The sequence below is a fragment of the Erinaceus europaeus genome, chromosome X (assembly GCF_950295315.1).
Source record: "Erinaceus europaeus chromosome X, mEriEur2.1, whole genome shotgun sequence".
Lineage (NCBI taxonomy): Eukaryota > Metazoa > Chordata > Mammalia > Eulipotyphla > Erinaceidae > Erinaceus > Erinaceus europaeus.
Window position 1 is genome coordinate 104,352,113 of NC_080185.1, and position 22,156 is coordinate 104,374,268.

Below are 22,156 nucleotides of genomic sequence, written 5' to 3' on the forward strand. Positions count from 1 at the left end.
CCATGTTTGGGGGAAACTGCTGTCTTCCAGATGGAACTGGAGAAGTAGAGTAAAGATCAAATATCTGTAAGGAGTTTATTTCCTTACTTCCTATGATGGTCAAAGAGAGGGCATAACTCTGGGGGTAGATATTTTGTGATTCATGGCAAATGAATTGACAGTATTTGAAATGGTCAGAGAGTAAAATATAAATTTTAAAACAGTGTGAATGAGATTATGGCCTTCCATTAATACAGACTTGAAAGTTGTTATTATTTGCATTTTGGGGGGATAATAATGAGCTTATTTGTAGACATGTTGACCTTTAAGTGAGAAAATGGTTATTAGTATAGATTGGAATTCTATTATAACCACAAGTAAAGGTGACTATTTGAGAACTATTACTAATGTCTGGGTGTAGTTTTGTAAGGTTGTACTATTTTTAGGGTAAAGGATATTGAGAAAGAGTTATGGAAGTCCTACTATTGAGTATTCTGTGAGCACATAAGATAAAGTTCCTTGCAAATGAACATTTGTTCTTTTAAACCAAGTATTGAATAAGTATATTTTAATTACCATCATATTCACATAATGGTTAAGAGAATAGTTTCCGGGGCCAGGCAGTAATGCACCTGGTTAAGTGCACATATTACAGTGCACTAGGACCCAGGTTCAAGCCCCTGGTCCCCACCTGCAGGGGGGAAAGCTTCACAAATGGTAAAGCAGGGCTGCAGGTGTCTCTCTGTCTCTCTCCCTCTCTACCCCTCTCAATTTCTCTCTGTTTCTATCCAATAATAAATGAATATATATATATAAAAAAAAGAATAGTTTCCTTAACTCTTACTGAATTAAATCACATAAAATATCAATCTCATAAGTTAAGAATCCAATATCAAATTATCAAATTTATACAGAAGCTACTAAATTGTTTTACTTTTGCCCCATATTGAACAATAGAGCATTTTCAAATATCGAAGTGTGTGCTAAGACGACCATTAAAATACTCTTTAAGCATATTTATTCTACCATCCTGTGCCGATTCAAGAACAAACACATCACTGTATTAAACATTACAAATCGTTGTCGAGTTTCGGAAACTTGCATTGAAATTCGGTCACATTTAAAAAGAAATTGTGTGTTCTTTCTGGCATGTAAAGAAGTGCCTAGAAGCAGAGTGGTTGTCCATGTTGCATGTGAGAGTCATACAAAACATTTGATTACTCACTTCTTCATTAGTTAATGCATCTACTTGTTTGGTTTTTCCTTGAACACTTACCCTTATTGTTCTCTCGGAGATGCCCTCTGATAAAGATAGAGTAAGTCTGTTGTTGAGAGCTTTCTGAATGCATCCATCCTCACGTACACACTGGCGATCTTTACTGAATTGGTTTTTCAAATGGAAAATGCTTGCTTTTGTCATGAAGAAAATAAGCTTTCCATATGTTATCGATGAATTTTGAAACTTCACCATTTAAAGTATTTTTTTGTACTTTTAAAACAAAGAAACTACGGAGTAGAGAATCATAGGATACAATTTGTTGCATTAGCTGATTGACATTTAATTACTGAATCCTTCTTGTTTTTTAATATATTTTTATCAGTGTATTTTCATTCATGTCTTCTGCAAGTGGCTTACTCAGAATATGAAGGGGTTTTAATTTTCTTGAGGCTGTAAGCAGCATGAATTTAAAAATTAGACAGTCATGTTTTTGAGGCTTGAAAACATGAAATGTTTGATGTGAACTATTCAGAGTTCTTTCATTTTTAATTTTTGTCTAACACATGGAATCATTCCTAAGGCAAACTCATGGCATTTTTTGTCTTGAGAGAACCTGCCTATTAGTTTGTTGGGTTTTTTTTTTTCATGCTAAAAGTTTTACTTTAAATTTTGAGTAGGTTGAAATGGAATTTTTCTTAAAAATGCAATTGTGCACCCCTCCCCCCTAAGGATAATATTATTTGATGAAAGAGGTGATTTCTGACAATATATATAGAACATATTTGCACAAATGGCATGGCACTTATATGAAATTATTTAAAGTGAGATACAATTTTGATGGTGTATATTAATAATTAAGCCATTAAAATATATGGAAATTGACTTTTGTGAAAAACCAGTCTGATGAATTGCAGCAGCTCGCATGTGTGTTTGGCTCTGGTGATGTTAAATGTATGTCTTTATTTGCATCCTCAGGTACCTTCCCAGCTGTATTTGTAAAAGTTTCATAAAATATAATATGAAAACATAATGCATGTCATTATTTTAGCAACAGGAGGTTGAACAAATGTATTTTTTGGTTTATGTTTCTAATACAAAGTAATTTTGATTTAAATTAGCACTATCTTTTTTTTTAGGCCTCCATTCCTTTGAGGGAATTGGAGCAGTTTAACTCAGATATACAAAAATTGCTTGAACCACTGGAGGCTGAAATTCAGCAGGGGGTGAATCTGAAAGAGGAAGACTTCAATAAAGATATGGTAAATTGGTTGTGATAAAAGTATGAATGAAGTAGTAGTGAGATTGAATAAATATTTGGAAGTAAATTGAATAACTAAGTTCTTTTAACTAAAGCTTGAAAATAAGCATAGCACTTTTTACTTTGTGATCAGAATGGTTTATTGTAAATGCAAAGTTTTTTCTTGGACTTTTATTATGGATGTCAAATTACTCTTGCTATGGTCATACCAGAGCACTTACACTTTTAATAGGCCAGCAGTTTCATTTTAGTTTGTGCTATTTCTAAACTCAGAGCACAGAACATAACGGTAGGAGAAAGTCAAATCAGAAAATAAACTAGGGATTTTATAAGAATCTGGCTGTCATTTTTTTTTTTCTTTCTGGTATTCCTTTAGAAATACATTCCTTTTCAGAGAAAGGGGAAAATGCACACAATAAAAATCACTGTTCTTTATTATTTTTTGTGAAGCTTGATGTTTTTTCTTTTAAAAAATTGAATTGGTTTTACAGTGCATGTGAAAGACATGTAAACTCATGCTGCTTATTTCATAGGAGGAAAGGAAAATGTCTCTGGGAATATTCTTAAACTCATGAATTTCTTCCCCTTGTTAGTTTCAAGCATTCTTGTACTTTTCCATTTTGGCTTGATAAATCTGCTTCACTCTGTTTTCACTGATTATTTTGGTTTTATACTCTCCACCTTTCCCCATAAGTTCTTATATCCCTCGTGCACGGCCATCCACCAGTATTGCATTCCTAACTTTGACACAGGTCATGCTAGTGATATCTCAGGCATGTACCAGTACTACAGAGTGGGCGAAGACAAAAAGCAATTACGTGTTACAGATAATAGACGTGGGAAGAAATAGAGCACTGTGTGCATCCTTATTAGTTCCCACTAAAAGCACGTTTGATTCCACTTAGCTCTCTGTCAAATGCATTCCCTTGTATGGGATATCTTTGAGTTGATAACTCAGCTGATGCAAAGAAAGCCAAGAAGAGACTTTTCAAAATGTTCGGTTACTATATGCCAAAGTTCAAATTAGTGCTTAGGTAATTGGGTAAAGAAACACACACACACACACACACACACAACTCTGCTTACCTCTTGGAATCATGGTCAGCACTGCCCTATAGCCCTGACCTGGTGTGTGGGGACAAGTGATAAGGGCTGTTTTTGTTTGCTGAAGTCTTGTCCTTATCACTTGTAATGCTTTAGAATTTGAAATGTTCATAAGGCCTTTGTAATACTGATATATACCAAACTCTCTAAGTGAAGAATTGCCTGGTTGAGTATTGAAATTTAAAAATACACTTCTCATGTATGTGAATTCAAATGCCACTCAAATACAGGAAACATAAAAAATATATATAGCTCTAGCTTTCTTAGCTCGTCTTTCTTTCTCCAGTAACTCTGAAGGTCACATTCTTTCACAGAAAGCTTTCTTTCACTGAATTGAAAGATTTGGAAGAATAGGTGAAAAGTCCCATTTTTACATATTAGACCCACACTAATTCAAATAATGTTCCAGTGTAAGTAAAATTTTAAAAGTTCCCTTTAGTGTAAAGAGAGTTAAACACAAAAATTGTCTGATGTTATATCTTCATACTTACTTGATTGGATATATTTTAAAGTAAAGCATGTATATCAGTTTGAGACATATATTGCATTATTCCCAACAACTTAGCACACCTTTGTTTGTAAGTGCTAAACTATGTACCCTCAATTTGGGCGTTTAGGTTTCAAACCCAAATTGGAGGTTCCTAGGTAGATTTGGCATACTTTCATAGTATGTAATGTTGAGTAGGAGTGAATGTGTTAAAAAAAAGTCATATCATGTTCATGTGTGCACATCCATATTTTTTATATGAATGTGTTAGCATTATAAATTGTAGTTTTCATTTACTTCACACTTTTTAAGTTTCTTAGAAAATAGCTAAAAACCAAAGGCAAAAAATATTTGCCCAGTTTTTCTATAACTTGTCTGAATTGTTAAAGCTCCTTTTACTGCCTCATATTTCTGTCTTAGGTCTTGATAAAGTGTTTTCTTTTTCAGCTAAATGGGAGGCAACTTTTTTTTTAAAAGATAAGCCAACGCATACAAAAGACAGCTTGTGAGTCCAGTCCACTGTAATAGCATTCATTCCCCCCCCCAATTTTTAAATAGAATTTTTGTGTGTGTTTAAGTAACATGTTTCATAATCTCTGTTGATGATGTACAGTTTTTTAAAAATCCAAAATGAAGACTGTACTTGTTGTTTTTAATCAGAGTGAAGACAATGAGGGTACTGTGAAAGAATTGTTGCAAAGAGGAGACAACTTACAACAAAGAATCACAGATGAGAGAAAGCGAGAGGAAATAAAGATAAAACAGCAGCTGTTACAGACAAAACATAATGCTCTCAAGGTATTAGAGCTAAAATTTAATGTACCTTACCTGTACTTTTTTTTTTCATCTCTAGGGTAAAATATATTTTGCAAAGATCAAAAGTATATAAAGTTGTAGTCACGAATATTCTTTTTTTGTGTTTAATGATTGTGCTTTATTTAAGTTTTTGTTGTATTTTTTTTAAAAGTGTATTGCTTAGAACATATGTTTATACTTTTTTGATTTGGTATTTTTGTGCATGGTAGTTGAAAGACTAAAATGTAACATTTGTAGTTTTTATCTATTTCCACTTTTGATAGTGCTTAAAGTTTACTTTTTAACATTTTCTTGATAAATCTGTGTCACTCCTTAACCTCATAGCAAATCTACGTATTTTTAGGTCTCCTACAAGCTTTTATTCTGTTCATATATAGTAGTTCCCATTTTTGTTTAGGCTAATGTTTAAAATGTTTGGGATTCTACTTATTTGGTCTATTATTTTTTTTCTTTTCTTGTTTCCCCATTATGAGTCACACTTTGCATCTCCAATAGTTTAGTTGCTTTTATGTAGGAATTCTCAAAGATGACCTTAATACACTCAAAGACAATAGTCTCCTGGTCCTCATCAGTAGCACATAGTTTTGTATACTTGGGCGAATCGTAAAGATTTGTATGGAAAGTCAAAATAGATATATAGAGTGCTGCCTTTTTTCTATTTTAAAATAGATAAACTTTATTTTGTTTTATAGAACAGAGAGAAGTTGATAGGGACAAGGAGAAAGAGCAAAGGCAAGGGGGGGTGGGGCAGAGATGCTTGCAGTATTGCTCCAGTGCTACTGAAGATTTCACTTTATCACTGTCACCCAGGGGTTTGAACTGGAGTCCTTGTGCATGGTAATCCATGCAGTTAATCAGGTGCTCCACTCATTGGCCATGATTTTTTTTTTTTCTTTTTAAGTTATAGCTAAGTTCATGAGTTGAGATTTGGCAGGTGAACAATTTTGTGAATAACTTTTTTTGTTCTGTGTGCTTCTGTTTGCAGTAATTCACTGTCTGCTTTGCTGACTTTCCCATATTCTTCATCGCTTACCTTTTCAGAGTAAACCATTCTTTTAGTGCTGTAGAGCTATGTAGGTGTGTCCACCTCCTAGGTGTTTGGAGTCTGCTTTGTATATGGAAATAAGTGTATCAAACCTTTAGTGATACTGTCAGACACCAAAGTAAACACTGCTGAGAATGTAATTGCACAATATTGTGTATGCAAGCCATCCAACAGGAAGGTCTAATTGACCAGCAGGTGTTCTGAAAGTAACTGCTGATAAATATAGTAAATAGAAAAGGCCTCTTCCTTGAGGGTGTGCAAGAGCAAGCCATTATGTGCTCTGAAAAGCTGGAAACTGTGTAATTCACATGATTCCAACTGAGATCAAACTTTCAGAAGCATCAGCAATGGTCATATTACGGTATACATCCTACTGAACAGCAGTGTTTAATGGTTATCTGATATATCACCCAAGAAATCTATATGATGCCTCTAAGTCCTTTGCACAGTACACTTCAGCTTGTACTTTGGAAATGAAACCTTCCAAGACTGTGAGAACACAGTTCTTTCTCTTTCCAAAGATGGGAGCTGTGCCACAGCTAAAGCATGTCTCACATCTCACTCACATGTGTGTATGTTGATACCTTTGAAAGAAGCAGCATTCTACCTGGCTCAGCCCAGGCATTGACTTTCTCTTCATGAGGTTCAGAACTTTAACTGTTAATGTAAAGCGCGATGCATTTTATAACCCCCACACACCCAAATTTTGTCCAGAATAGAATCAGACATCTAGATCATTTTTGCAAATACAATTTGAAACTGATAAATGGAAAACTACTCCACTTTCCAAAACAAGCTACACTACCAAATTTAGAAACTGTATTAACCTGCCTGTAGTTCCAAAGCCACAGTTCAGAGTTCTTCCATATTGATGGATGTAAACTTTCACTGTCCTAAAAATCCCATGAATCCTGTTATATTGGGTATTTTCTCTCCACCCCCCTTTTTTCTATCCGGCTTGCCCATGGCTTAATCTGTACTATGAATCCACAGTTAGTGGTGCCTGTTTGTTTGTTTTTTCTGTTTTTTCACATTATTTTATTGATAAGAAAAAGAGGAAGTTAGAAGTGCAAGATAGAGAGGGTGAAAGTAAAAGCATGTGCTACTGTTTCACAGTTTGTGAAGCTTCCCTCTGTGTAGGTGGGGCCATATGTTTGAATCTGGGTCTTTGTACATAATAACGTGTGCTCGCTACCACTGACGCATGGCCAGGTCCATGAATTTTCCTTTGTGCAGATAGACTTGTTCATGAAACTGGAAATTCTATTGCTCTGAAGAAATGCAAGCTGTATATTGAGTTCTTAGGCTCCCTTTTGTTATCTTAAAATGGCATTTCAACCAGTACTGAGAGGGAAGAGACTGGATGGGTTCATAAAGAGCAAGATGATTAATTTCCCCCCATTAGCTTGTTTATGAAATCAGTCACTCTCACTTTTCTCATCAGGTTTCAGGCAAAGCATGTACTTTCCCTTGTATTGTTTAAGTAATATTTCATTTTGCATGTGGGTTATGTTTTCACATAGTAAGGAAAAGTAGGTCCTCCCTTTCTTAAGTGGAAAAACAAAACTGTAATACAATGTCATTTTCTCTTTCGAAGTTTTCATTTTCACAGTCCCCATGTATATATGGGAACAGTTTAATTGATAAGTATGGTGGCTTACAGTTTCAAATCACAAAATACCAATGTCTTATATTAATAATTATGGTGATGCTTATAATTATAAGGGTTGTTTAGATTTATAAACTAGTGTTGCTGTATGAGGCATGGGCCTGAATATTTAGAATTTGCTTAGTTTTTGTAGGAATCCATTTAAGCTTTTGTATACTGAACTATTTCAATCTGACTACGTGATGATGTAATTGAATCATTAGGAGCCAATCAGATATAACGAGACCTAAATAAATTTTTACATGTCGAGAGAAAGCATTTTAAGTGAGTTCTTATTTCTTAGTTTCATGTACCTGGTCCTGACATATAAATACATATTTAACTACGCTTTTGCATGTTTTGAATTTAAATGTGAATTTAAATGAATATAAGTGGCTCAAATTGTTTTTAAATTACTGCAGTTATAAGTATACTGTGCATATATATTGATGTTTTAATAATGTCTGCACCATGAACAGGATTTGAGGTCTCAAAGAAGAAAAAAGGCTCTAGAAATTTCTCATCAGTGGTATCAGTACAAGAGGCAGGCTGGTGATCTCCTGAAATGCTTGGATGACATTGAAAAAAAATTAGCCAGTCTACCTGAACCCAGAGATGAAACGAAAATCAAGGTAATGTTGTTTTAGAATGTCAACACTAGACTTTTTCGCTCAGTTTCTTTCCTTTGAATTAGACTTTGTGGATCATATTTAAACTTTTGATGCTTTGTTTCCTCTGTTATTGTTCTCTCTAATTAGATGTATCTCCTCGTATTGAGTTTTGTTGTAGTAACTGTATTGTACTGAATGTTTTCTTAATTGACATATTGTTGAATGAAAAAAAAATATTTTCTACTTTGAAAATGTAAAAGGAATTGAGAAATGTCATGTGTTCTTTGGTAAACTTGTAATTGACTCTGTGTATCTTTGTTCCAGATGAACAAATGACTTAATCGGTATATGGACGACTTCTTTCTCTTGTTAGCACATTCATTTCATCAGAGCATCCTCATACATCAGTGTCAAATCTTTGTAGATTTGTTTGCATATTGTCTGGAGATTTTTTGTCGTTATTTTACCCTTTTTATTTTGCTTCATTCTCTGTTGAGTTCCTCAAAGCTTTAAAAAGAAAAAAAAACTTAACCATTTACCCTCTCAATTTATATTCATGATGGAGGGTCTCTAATAAATAATGAGTAATCACACCAAATTGGGCCAACCCCCGCACTCCAATACCACAAAAAATATATATATATAGTATAAAGAAAATGTCAGATCAATTGAAATATTTGCTTCAACAGTATAATGAAAACTGAGCATTGATCAAATTATTATAATTACATCTGGAGCTTTGGGTGAAGATGATAGTCATGGCTTCTGTATCTGTCAATTATAAAAAAAAATAAAATAAACTGACAAGAGCCTATTAAGTTTCTGGGACAGTATTGCTGGTTGCAGGTTGGTTGATGTGGTTAGCTAACTGCCGTGGGCCCTGTATTGGTTTTGCTCAATAGGAAATTGATCGTGAGTTGCAGAAGAAGAAAGAGGAGCTGAACGCAGTGCATAGGCAAGCTGAGGGCTTGGCTGAGGATGGGGCCGCAATGGCAGTGGAGCCAACTCAGATCCAGCTCAGCAAGCGCTGGCGGGAAATTGAGAGCAAATTTGCTCAGTTTCGAAGACTCAACTATGCACAAATTGTGAGTTGTTTCTGGCAAACCAACATAAGTGTTTGCAACTACTACTCTAATAACAGAGGACTACTAACAAAAAGAGAGCAAAAAAAAAAAGTGCTATTTCAAACTTTTTTCCTTTCTAAAAAAGGCATTACTTTCCCGTCACTGGGGGCTTTTGTCCCTACACTTTTTATTAGATTAATTGGTAAGCTAATAATAATGGTTAAATTTTTAAGACAAAAACCAATAATTTGACAGTTCTTAGGAAAACAGCCCCCTAAACAAACAAAAAAAAGTACAGTACATCTCGATTTTTCTTTTTCTTTTTTTGCCACATCATCTTTTTCATAACACTGGCAACGTGAATTTGTCAATCTATCATACATTTCCTTATTTTTTTTCAGTGTCTAATCCAGTAATACGTACTGCTTTCCTAAGACCATCCCATGCTAATTTTACTTTATTAGTGTATACCTGGCAAATAATAAGTCTCTGTGAAACATCTTATATCAACTTGCATGAGGCCTTAACAGCTTAATCTGTATATAAGGTTCAGCTACATAGTGGGTTAGTTTCATATTAGAACTGCCTACATTGTAAGATGGTTCATAGCTGATAACTGGTGGAAAATGATTAAATTCTGTGACTACTGAACTAACACAAGGCAAATGAAAAAGGAACATCTGCTCTTCTTTACAACTAGATGAGAAGCGTGTCACTCTTTGAAAAGACAATTCATAGTTGTAGAAGATCTCAAATTGTAATACAGTTTGTAAACTTTAGGGGTTTTTCTAACCCAAGTTTTATGTTCCTATTCTGCAATGTTGTAAAATCAGAGGGACTGATTGCCATAGGATTTTGCAAAGATAGTTTTAGTGATCGTGCTTATTAACCAAGAGTAAATAGTTCACATCTTATTCTGACTGATTTTCCATAATAAGGATGAATATATTGCTTTCTATGAAATCTAATACCCACAAATTTAATAGGAGATAAGTATTCTCTGAAATCAGGTACGTAAACTGTATTGAAACTATATCCCTTAGAAGTCTAATTCCAGCAAGTTGCATATTTCCTTTATTGTCTTTCTTATTCTGTGTTGTAAAATATGGTGTAAGTCACTCTATCTCACAAAAATCAAACATCTCTGTATGTTGGGAATAAAGAATAAATTATATATATATATATTAAATGATTAAAAACACACACACACAAAGAGAGATTAAGGCAGCCATAAAGAAATCCAGAGTACTACTTTCCCTATTTCTGTTTACCTGTTATATTGCCACTTCGTCCATGGAAAATTAAAAAAATAATAATTAAAAATTTTTTTTAAATTCAGCCTGACCAAGGTAAGTTTTTAAGACTTTATAGTGAAATACTAATAGGCTTGAAATTCTTTGTTAACCACCCACATACAATGCAACTATAACATTAGCTATTTTTTTATATTTTATGTATTAATGATAGATTCAGATAGACAGAGAGCAGACCACTTCTCAGCTCTGGCTTACGGTGATGCTGCATATTCAATTTGGGACCTCAGAGCCTCAGGCATTAATGTCTTTTGCAGAACCATTATGCTGTCTCTCCAGCCCACTATATTGTTTTCTGTAATAGGCTATGAACAGGCATGTTTTAAAAGGTAATTACTCGTGGATTAATGTAAATCATATTTGAAAGGTAATAAATTTGAAAATCTAATATGTAAATCCAAGACATATTCCTTTTGAATGACTTAAAATTTAGAATATCCTTAGAGAATGAACAATATATATATATATTTTTTCATTTATTTTTGGCAAAATTTAGCTTCATGTCTACACAATTCATAGACTCCTGAAATAATTAAGATAGAGGAAGAGGCATAGAAAGAGAGAAGCAGGATTTTTGTCTATGTGTGTACTCTACTTGGTCAGATATCTCCTAAAGTTGATTTTTTTTCATTGGTTTGTCTTCCATTGTTCTTCCTTCTGTGCCCTTGGGCAGTCTTTAAGTGGTTTGGGGGCTGAAAACTGGACGCTTTGTCTGGCAAGGCTGATGTACTGCTAGGTATGCTTTCTCTCTAGCTCTCAAGACTAGGGGAAGTGCTTTCTGCATAAATTAGATTTTCCATTGCATAAGAACAGGAGATAAAAATGATAAATTCATTATTGCAGTTGCATTTGACTTTAAATTTTAGTTATACCTAAATGATGATGGATTATTGATAGTGTTATAGTTTGTCTTTATATTACATTGACTACTATTACAACTATTTAAAAAATTATTGGATAGAAAAATTTAGAGTGGAGGAGGAAATTGGGAGAGAGACATCTACAGCAATGATTCAGTGCTTGAGAAAGTTCTCCCATGCAGGTGGGGGCCAGAAGCTTGAACCCAGGTTCTTGCACATTGTAACATGGGAGCTCAGCAGGGTAGCTCTCTACACATTTCATACTGATATACATATTTTGAACTTTATTTCACATGTCTGTTAGTGAGAATCCTCTCAGTATTTCTGCCATGATGCCAATTGACATAGCCTCAATCAGTCTAAGCAAAAGTGTAATTATTTGTATTAATCTCCCAGTATCTTTGGTGATTTCACATATAGTTATAGGTACCTTCCCATTCCTTGCCTTCATTTTATTTTTTTCTCTCATCTTTCTTTCATGTGACCTTTTTTTTTTTTTATTTCTTGAGAAGTATAACCTGTAAACATCAATGGGATGTCCTGATTTTCAGTTAGTTTTTTATATCTTGACAAGTAGTAAAGGAAGCTTGTAGACCAATTGATAAGTACTTAACGTCTTTGAGTTAGTTACTCTTATAATTCCACTTATTTCAAGCATTAGGTTTCTGAAACGGGCTTCAGAATGTACCAATTCTGCATGCTGATGTTACTCTCTATGTCAGAGCTATGTATGGCAGCATCAATTCTCAGAAAAGACTGGCAGCTTTTTGTGAGGGAGTGAGGAGCCTATCCCGGGCCAGGCAGGTGTGTGTACCAGAGCAATGTGTAAAAGTGACAGTCCTCATGTCTTCAGTTGACACCTGAAGACCAGAACGCAGGGACAGTATATGAGAGGAAAGAAGCAAGGTAGGCAGGTAACATTTCATCTAGGCATCTGAAATGACAAATCACCTATCCTCTTCATGACTAAAATACAATTTGGTGAACTATAAAGCTATAGTAAAATAGTTACTAGGCTACTCAGAAAACACTGAGAAGTACTTTAATGTAAATATCATGAAATTTAGATTCTTTCGTGACAGCAGTGCCATTCAGTATAATGAGGACACCCTCGGCTGGACAGCTTTGAATTCATAAACCTGTGACTCCTGTTATCTATATGAGCAGGGCGATATCTTCCTCAGCCTACTCTCTTCTCATGTACAAGGGTGTTAACAATCAATTTTATTTGTTCAATGTAATGATATTTGGAAACTTGGGCCATATTTTAGAGGTACAGTCAATCAACTTTCTCTTTTCCTATGGAAGTTAATACTTACAGTATGCTATTAAGAAATGATTTCTATCGTATTAAAAGAAACTCACTTGGGGCCAGGCTGTGACACACTGGGTTAAGTGCTCTTGGAGGGACGCACAAGGACTAGCACAAGGATCCTGGTTCGAGCCCCAGGTTTTGCACCTGCAGGGGAAGCTGTGAAGCAGGACTGCAGGTGTCTATCTTTCTCTCTCCCTCTCTCTCTGTCTTCTCCTCCTTTCTCAATTTCTCTGTTTCCTTCCAACAATAAAAAAAAAAATGGGAAAAAATGTGTCTGCCAAGAGCAGTGGATTCATAGTGCAGTCACCTAGCCCCAGCAATAACCCTGGAGGCAAAAAGGAGGAGGAGAGTAGCAATAGCAAATGATTTTTTTAAAAAAACAGTCTCACTCTTTTATCATATTTTTGAAAGAATATTAACTTCTTTTTTTTTTATTTAAATTTTTAATTTAAGAAAGGATTAGTGAACAGAAGCATAAGGTAGGAGGGGTACAACTCCACACAATTCCCACCACCCAATCCCCATAACCCACCCTCTCCCATGATAGCCTTCCCATTCTCTAGCCCTCTGGGAGCATGGACCCAGGGTCGTTGAGGGTTGCAGAAGGTAGAGGGTCTGGCTTCTGTAATAGCTTCCCCGCTGAACATGGGCGTTGACTGGTCGGTCCATACTCCCAGTCTGCCTCTCTCTTTCCCTAGTAAGGTGTGTCTCTGGGGAAGCTGAGCTCCAGGACACATTGGTGGGGTCTTCAATCCAGGGAAGCCTAGCCAGCATCCTGGTGGCATCTGGAACCTGGTGATTGAAAAGAGAGTTAACATACAAAGCCAAACAATTTGTTGAGCAATGATGGATCCCAAGATTGGAATAGTGGAGAGGAAGTGTTAGGGAGGTACTCACTGCAAACTCTAGTGTAATCCTGCTTTCAGGTATATATTTTGCAGTAGTTTATGGATACGTGTGCACATACGCTCTCTCTCACAGAAACTGGTGTATGTCTAGGTTATGGGACTTTGTTAGAAAGTGAACTACCTGAGATGAAATTAGAGTGTACTATAAAAGGAAAGGTCTCACCCGAGTAATGAAGCTGAAGGGTTGTCATTCCACACGTGACGTCTCTGGATACACACTGAGGTGAAGCATGTTGAGATGGCAATCGTTGCTTTGGTTAGGTTGTGATCGGCGGATGCAATATTATTTGGTATGGATTGGGAGAAGCATACGGGAAAGTGAGCCCTATCCAAGGGTGCCAGGACTGGGGGAAGTAGGGGCTCTATAGTGAAGATGTGAGGTTCCTGCTGTCTTAGGGTTCAAAAAGACAATCAATAGTTAATATTATCATCACATTATTTGTTAATTGGGTTAACTTTGAAAAGTCCCTTTGTTATGGTTTGCTGTACAGTACCCAGTATCTTGTATATAGCTGTGCTATTTGAAGCTTCTAATCTACTTGGTCTAGGCTTTTGAGAGAGTCCGCATATCAAACACGTAGCCTATCTATTAAAAAGATTCAGTTTGTCTTTTGAGAACCTTTGAGACATACAATTGATTTCCCCCTCTCATATTAATTAACTACTGATTTATATGTCTACATTTTGCTAGGAGTGTACATAAACACCATTCCCATCACCAAAGGACCGTGACCCATCCCTCCCGCCCATTCCCACCCCCCACTGGCCCAGGAAGCTACATGTCTACCCCTCACCACTGGGTTTTTACTTTGGTGCCCTACTTACAATTTGATCAGGTCCTGCTTTTAGTTTCCCTTTCAGATCTTCTAAGTCAGCTTCTGTTGATGAGTGGGATCATCCCATACTCATCTTTAACTTTCTGACTTAGTCCACTTAACATAATTCCTTCTAGCTCTGTCCAAGCTGGGTCAGAGAAGGTGAGTTCATTGTTCTTGATAGCTGCATAGTATTCCATTGTGTATATATACCACAGCTTTCTCAGCCATTCATCTGTTGTTGGGCACCTGGGTTGCTTCCAGGTTTTAGCTATTATGAATTGTGCTGCTATGAACATAGGAGTACACACCTCTTTTTGGTTGGGTGTTATGGAGTCCTTGGGGTATAACCCCAGGAGAGGAATTATTGGGTCATATGGAAGGTCCATGTCTAGCCTTCTGAGAGTTTTCCAGACTGCTCTCCACAGAGGCTGTACCAATTTACATTCCCACCAGCAATGTAAAAGAGTTCCTCTGTCCCCACATCCTCTCCAGCATTTGTTGCTGCTGTCCTTTTTGATGTATGCCATTCTTACAGGAGTGAGGTGGTATCTTAGTGTTGTCTTAATTTGCATTTCTCTGACAATCAGTGACCTAGAGCAGTTTTTCATATGTTTGTTAGCCTTTTGGATCTCCTCTGTGGTGAATGTTTTGTTCATTTCCTCTGCCCATTTTTGAATGGGGTCATTTGCTTTTTTGCGGCTGAGTTTGCTGAGCTCTTTATATATTTTGGTGATTAGTTTCTTGTCTGATGTCTGGCATGTGAAGATCTTCTCCCATTCTGTGAGGGGTCTCTCTGTTTGTTTAATAGTTTCTTTGGATGTGCAGAAGCTTTTCAATTTGATGTAGTCCCATTGGTTTGTTTCTGCTTTGGTCTTCCTTGCAATTGGGTTTGATTCATCAAAGATATCCTTGAGGTGTAGATGGGAAAGTGTTTTACCAATGTTTTCCTCTAAGTATTTGATTGTTTCTGGTCTGACATCTAGGTCTTTGATCCATTTGGAGTTGATTTTTGTTTCTGGTGAGATAAAGTGGTTCAATTTCATTCTTCTGCATGTTTCAACCCAGTTTTCCCAGCACCATTTATTGAAGAGAGCCTCCTTCTTCCATTTAATCCTTTGGGCCCCCTTATCAAAGATTAGATGCCCATAGGTGTTGGGATTTACTTCTGGGCTTTCAATTCTGTTCCACTGGTCTGTGTGCCTATTTTGTTCCAGTACCATGCTGTTTTGATGATGATGGCTTTATAATATAGTTTAAGGTCTGGGAGTGTGATGCCTCCATTTCTGTTTCTTTTCCTTAGGATGGTTTTGGCAATTCTAGGTGTTTTCAGGTTCCAGATAAATGATTTATGCCTGAAACACTTAGGTCACAGGTTCAATCCCCAACACCACAAGCTAGACCTGATCAGTGCTCCGGTATCTATCCTTCCCTCCCTCTTTGCTTTACTCTCTCTCTATATCTCTGTATATCTTAACTTCATTAAAATTAGTAAATACTTTAAGAAGGACGTTAAAATTTCAGTATTATAGTTGTTTTTGCTTTGAATTTTGCTTAGACTTAAAAGATGATAGATGATTGGTTGATAGTGTCTATGGTTTATCTTTACATTGCATTGATTACTAACACATTTTTGAAATCTATTGGATGTACACAAGATTCTGTAGGGAAGGGGGAGATAAAGAATGTCAGATACAGAGGGGCACCAGCAGCACTGCTTCAATGCTTGAGAAGAGCTCCTTCCCACAGGTGGGAACCAGGGCTTTGATCCCAGGCCCTTGCATATTGTAACATGTGCACTCAACCAGGTAGTCCTCCATCGGGTCCAGAAGTGTGAACTTTTCCACCACCTGAAACTGAAAGTTGGTCCACTAATATGGAATAAATAAAAACAAGTCTTAGCTCTCTATGAAACTCTGAATCATCTGATGTGTATCTTAAAAGTATTGCTGAAGTCCAAAGTGTTTACATCTACAGCTCAAGAAAATTGGCAAGAGAGTTTTCATTGATGATGGATGTTTGAAAGAAGTGGAATGGTGCTTTGAATTTTCTTTTTTTTTACCCCATTTTGTTGCTCTTGTTGTTGTCATTATTGTTATTGTTGCCACTGATGTTGTTGTTGGATAGTACAGATAGAACTCAAGAGAGGAGGGGAAGACAGAGAGGGGGGGAGAAAGATAGACACCTGCAGACCTACTTCACTGCCTGTGAAGCGACCCACCTGCAGGTGGGGAGCCGGGGGTTCGAACCGGGAACCTTATGCCAGTCCTTGCTCTTTGTGCCACCTGCGCTTAACCCACTGTGCTACCGCCCGTCTCCCATGTTTTGATTTTTTTTTAAAGATTGTTAAGATGTCTCATAAACTGATTTAAGAATGAACATCATATGGTTAACAAAACTGAAAGAATGCATTGCATCTAATTTCCTGCTGACAATTACAAATATGTTTTGATTAAAGGAATATGAATCTAGAAGGCAATAGAAAAAGGTGGTTAAAATGTTCTATAATAGTGCCAAGCAAAATAGCTCACTTGGATAACTTGCTGCTTTGCCATGTTTGTGACCAAGCTTCTACTTGCCCCCTCCACCATTGCATTGAAGGAAGCGTAAATACTCTCATCTCTTTCTGACTCCCTCTGCCTATCATTCATAAAAAATAAAACCTGCGTATGTCAAGAAGGAACATTTGAATGCATGCACCAACCAGGACCTGTGTTACAACCCACATCTGTTACATGGAAACACCTGCTTGGGGAATTCTTCGTGATTGGTTGAGCAGTGTTGCCATGTCTTTGTTCTCTTTTCATTTCCCTTTCTCCTCCTCTGTTGCTCATATTATAAATGAATAAACACATACGTAAATTGATAAAGTCTACAATTGTCCAGTACTTTGATATCTCAAAGGCACAAAGCCTCATTGATAATCTCTAATGCACAGAAAAAAAATGTCCTTTAATTCCACACTGAATTTCTTAAATGGAGAATATGAAGAGTTTCAGTAGTATGTTCCAAATGGTAGCTTTTGTGATATTTGAATAAAATAGTATATAACTCAATACTTCAGCGATCAGTTTTTCAAAATAAAAAATATTCTAATATAAATAATACTCTTCAAAGTTTAAAATGAAAGCATGTGGAACTCAAGAAACCAATCAAGGGAAACAACAGGGTGAAAATTAAATCCAGAGGTTACTGAAAGGGAAGTGTTTAAAGAAAAAAAGCTGGAGTGGGGGAGGACATAATGTTTCTTCAAAACACTATTCATGCTTGAAGCTGCAAGGTTTCAGGTTCAGTCCCCAGCACCACCACAAGCCAGAGCTGAGTAGTGCTTTCCTCTCCTGCTTCCCCTCATTAAAAATAAAATAACATAAATTATAAAGTGTCGTGTGGCCAGTCCTGCTGTAGAGGAAGATTGCACTTGTATGGCCTTTGAACTGTAATGACACATACTTTGGTCAGCTATAAAATTAATCCTGTGAAACAGTTATTATACTATAAAACCATTTTTCCTAAATAAAGCAAAAAATAGGGAGTTGTGCAGTAGGACAGCGGGTTAAGTGCATGTGGTGCAAAGCACAAGGACTGGCCTAAGGATCCCAGTTGGATCCCCCAGCAGGGGAGTCGCTTCACAGGCGGTGAAGCAGGTCTGCAGGTGTCTATCTTTCTCTCCCACTCTGTCTTCCCCTCCTCTCTCCATTTCTCTGTCCTATCTAACAATGACAACATCAATAGCAGCAACAATAATAACTATAACAAGAATAAAAAAGGGCAACAAAAGGGAAAATACATAAATAAATTTAAAGAATAATGCAAAAAATAAAATAAGTGGTTCTGTAAGTTATCTTTTCTAGATCATTTGCTTATTTTGTCATGTACACAATGCAGATTCAAATCAAGCCCTCTCCCACCTCATTTAACCTGCCTTACTAGAAGAATCTTTGCTGTTGTTTGTCTTTTTTTTTTTTTTTAACTCTGTCCCTGTTTTTCTACTTGGAAAAGCTCACTTCCAGTGGTGACGCCAAAAACAGAAACAGTAAATGTAAACAGAAAAAAATAGCGTCTCATCTTCAAAGAACAGTCATATTTGTCTAATCCAAGTAGTTATCCTTTCACAGTTAATTTGATGTCAAAGATATTCGTAAACAGAAAAATGTTAGCTGATAGTAAGTTTCTGTATCAGATGTCATTATACAGTATAAATTTACTACATTCTTCAGAAAATATACTGATGGTTACTATATCTTTATAAATACTAGGTGTTAACACCTGCATGCCTAATACCTTCTGGATATATGTAACATTATCATTATATATATATATATATATATATATATATATATATATATATATATATATATTAGTTTACTTATTGAATAGAGACAGCCAGAAATTGAGAGGGAATGGGGAGATAGAGAGGGAGAGAGACAGAGAGACACCTGCAGCCCTGCTTCACCACTCACGAAGCTTCCCCCCTGCAGGTGGGGACTGAGGGCTCTAACCCAGGCCCTTGCACATTGTAACATGTGCACTCAACCAGGTGCGCCACCACCTAGCTCCCTATATATTTTTTTAAAAAATATTTTATTGATTTAATAATGATCAAAAAAGACCGTAGTATTAGAGGGGTACAGTTCCACACAATTCCAACCACCAGAGTTCTATATTCCATCCCATCCCTTGAAAGCTTGCCTATTCTTCACCTTCTGGGAGCATGCATCCAGGATCATTATGGGATGCAGAAGGTGGAAGATCTGGCTTCTGTAATTCCTTCTCCATTGGACATGGGTGTTGATAGGTAATTCCATATTCCCAGCCAGTTTCTATCTTTCATTAGTGGGGCAGGGCCCTGGACAGGTAGGTTTCCAGGGTACTTTGGTGAGGTCGTCTGCCCAGAGAAGTCAGATTGCTGTCATGGTAGCATCTGAAACTTGGTGGCTTTCATACTTGATTGTAGTTGTAGCCAGTCAGCAATTAGAGTAAGATTGGAGTTCACCACTAGAGTGTTTTTCAACAACGACTCTCACTATATTCTTGTTTTTTCTCACAACTCCCTCAAGACAGTTTTTCAAAGATCTGTTTTTATTAAAAAAAAAAAAGTATATCCTGCCTTTTGTTTGTTCTTACTGATGACCACAGAATGTGAGGTCAGATCTACAGGGATGCAGAGGTCACATAGGCTCCTAAGCTGAATATGGGCCCCAGATCTGATCAGATTGATGGGGTTTACAGTCAAGAATATTTATACACATTTCCCATATTTGGGAGATAATCTCTTCCCAGATCCTGATTTCTGGTCCTTTTTCCATCCATGCCATCATCTCCCCCAGACAATAACTTGGATCCACCTGCTTATCAGATTTCAGGCTAAGGGAAAAAAAAAACTAGTATAGCCACAGGCTCTTTGGAATATAACTAAAATATGCCTACTAGCTATCTACAAAACGGAGACCCACCTACCCACTCTTCTTCTGCACTATTCCATCCTTTAGGTTCAAGATTTGTCAACAACTTGTTTGGCTTTATATGTTAACTCTCTTTTCAGCCACCAGGTTCCTGATGCTAGCATGATGGCAACCAGACTTCCCTGGACGGACAACCCTACCAATATATCCTGGAGTTCTAATTCCCCAGAACCCTGCCCCACTAGGGAAAGAGAGGCAGGCTGGGATTATGGATTGACCAGTCAACACCCATATTCAGCGGGGAAGCAATTACAGAAGCCAGACCTTCCACCTTCTTCATCCCACAATGAACTTGGGTCCATACTCCCAGAGGGTTAAAGAATAGGAAAGCTATCAAGAGAGGGGATGGGATACGGAGTTCTGGTGGTGGGTATTGTGTGGAGTTGTACCCCTCTATCCTATGGTTTTGTCATTGTTGCATATATATTTAACACTGGGGCTAGAGAAATAGCGTGATGGTTATGCAAATAGCTTTTTATGCCCAAGGCAACAAAATCTCCTAGTTCAAATTCCAACACCACAATCCAGAGTTGATCAGTCCTCTGGAGGGAAAAAAAAAAAAAACAAAAAGATTCATTGTTTTACTGTGAGTAGGGTATTTGGGTTTGAGACTGTGGGCCAAATCAGTCCAGAAAGTCCCAGACGAGCTAGAATAAAATGGAGAAATCTGTTTTATTGTCTCCTGAACAGCACAGTGATACTCAGCTGCTGTTTCTGTTATATCAAGTAGTTCTTTCAAACATTACAAAAGAATACTCCATGCTTGTAAGGAAGTTGCTCACCAGACAGAGTAGATGCCTTACCATGCATTCAGCTAAGGTGAGACTCCTGCATTGGCGGGAGGGGGTGGGGGGGGTGGGGGCGAGGGAGCTCTGGTGCTGTAGTGTCTGTCTACCCCTTTCTCTCTGAAATAAAAAATAGTCTGGGATTGGTGAAATCATGCACAGAAGAGGTGCTAGTTTCTTCAAGACATTATACAGTTTTATTAGGAAGTTTAGAGCAAACACCACCCATTTTTGGCTCCAGTGATTCTGTGACTAACATTAGTAAAACCATAAACATTTAACTATTTTGAAACATTTTTATTCTACTTTTTTATAGTCTGTGTATCACCTTTTTAAATTTATTTATTTATTCCCTTTTGTTGCCCTTGTTGTTTTATTGTTGTAGTTATTATTGTTGTTGTCATTGTTGGATAGGACAGAGAGAAATGGAGAGAGGAGGGGAAGACAGAGAGGAGGAGAGAAAGATAGACACCTGCAGACCTGCTTCACTGCCTGTGAAGTGACCCCCCTGCAGGTGGGGAGCCGGGGTTCGAACCAGGATCCTTATGCCGGTCCTTGTGCTTTGCGCCACCTGCGCTTAACCCGCTGCGCTACAGCCCGACTCCCTTTATTCTATTTTTGGATAAGGGCATTTAACAAAATCGATCCTAGCTTAATGGAAATAATCAAGGGTGTCGCTTTTAGTTTTGCTGTACTTGTGAGGTAGCTGTTTTTCTGCGCCAGTTATGCAAGCCCTGGTCTTTATACAGTTTATCTATGACTCCAGTAGTAACACATAATGACTTTTTGTCAGGTAACTTATTGGGCTTCTATAAAATTAAGTGCAGACAATGCAACCTAAAGAAACGGTTTTAGTCATTCCTTTATTAAAATAGTAATTGATGTCATCTTCCTGGGAGAAGATGCATATATTGACTTTTTTCTTATTATTTCTAATTTATCATTTTATTCGAGGGTTAATCTTATGAGCTCCTTGTGATAATGGTAAGGGTTCCTAAAAACCAATCACTTTTTATAATTTTAGTATTTCATCTTTTTCATTCTGATCGGATAGTACAGAAAAACTGAGAGGGGTGCGGGAGATAGAAAGGGAGAGAGACAGAGAGATACTTGCACAACTGCTTCTCTGCTTGTGAAGCTACCCCCCTGCAGGTGGGCAACGGGTCCTTGCCATTCATGCTGTGTGCACTTAACCCGGTGCACCACCACCTGGTCTTGATAAAATTTTATGTAGTCCTTCCTGCGTTGCAGACAGCACAGATCATACAAGGACATGCTAAGCCATGGCAGTTGAACAGAAAACATGGTTATTGTTGAATATATCTCACACAATGAGGGGTAAAACAAAAGTGTGAAAGAATGTATACACAGCAATTTGACCTCCATTTGGAACACAACAATAAAAAGTGTGATTTACTCTGATCTAAATTTGCTTTCAAAATATGGAAAGCCAGCTGAAAGTGAGCT

General features: G+C 37.0%; 1 protein-coding gene across 7 annotated transcripts in view; it reads left to right on the plus strand.

Annotated features, from left to right (window-relative positions):
- Window positions 1-22,156, plus strand: part of DMD (dystrophin) — a 2,449,111-nt gene that overhangs the window by 1,079,738 nt on the left and 1,347,217 nt on the right. For all 7 annotated transcript variants that reach the window (XM_060182733.1, XM_060182732.1, XM_060182735.1 and 4 more), the window contains 4 exons: window positions 2,335-2,457; window positions 4,708-4,845; window positions 8,036-8,188; window positions 9,070-9,252. In XM_060182733.1, the coding sequence (XP_060038716.1) occupies window positions 2,335-2,457; window positions 4,708-4,845; window positions 8,036-8,188; window positions 9,070-9,252 (597 nt within the window). The remainder of the gene's footprint in view (window positions 1-2,334; window positions 2,458-4,707; window positions 4,846-8,035; window positions 8,189-9,069; window positions 9,253-22,156) is intronic.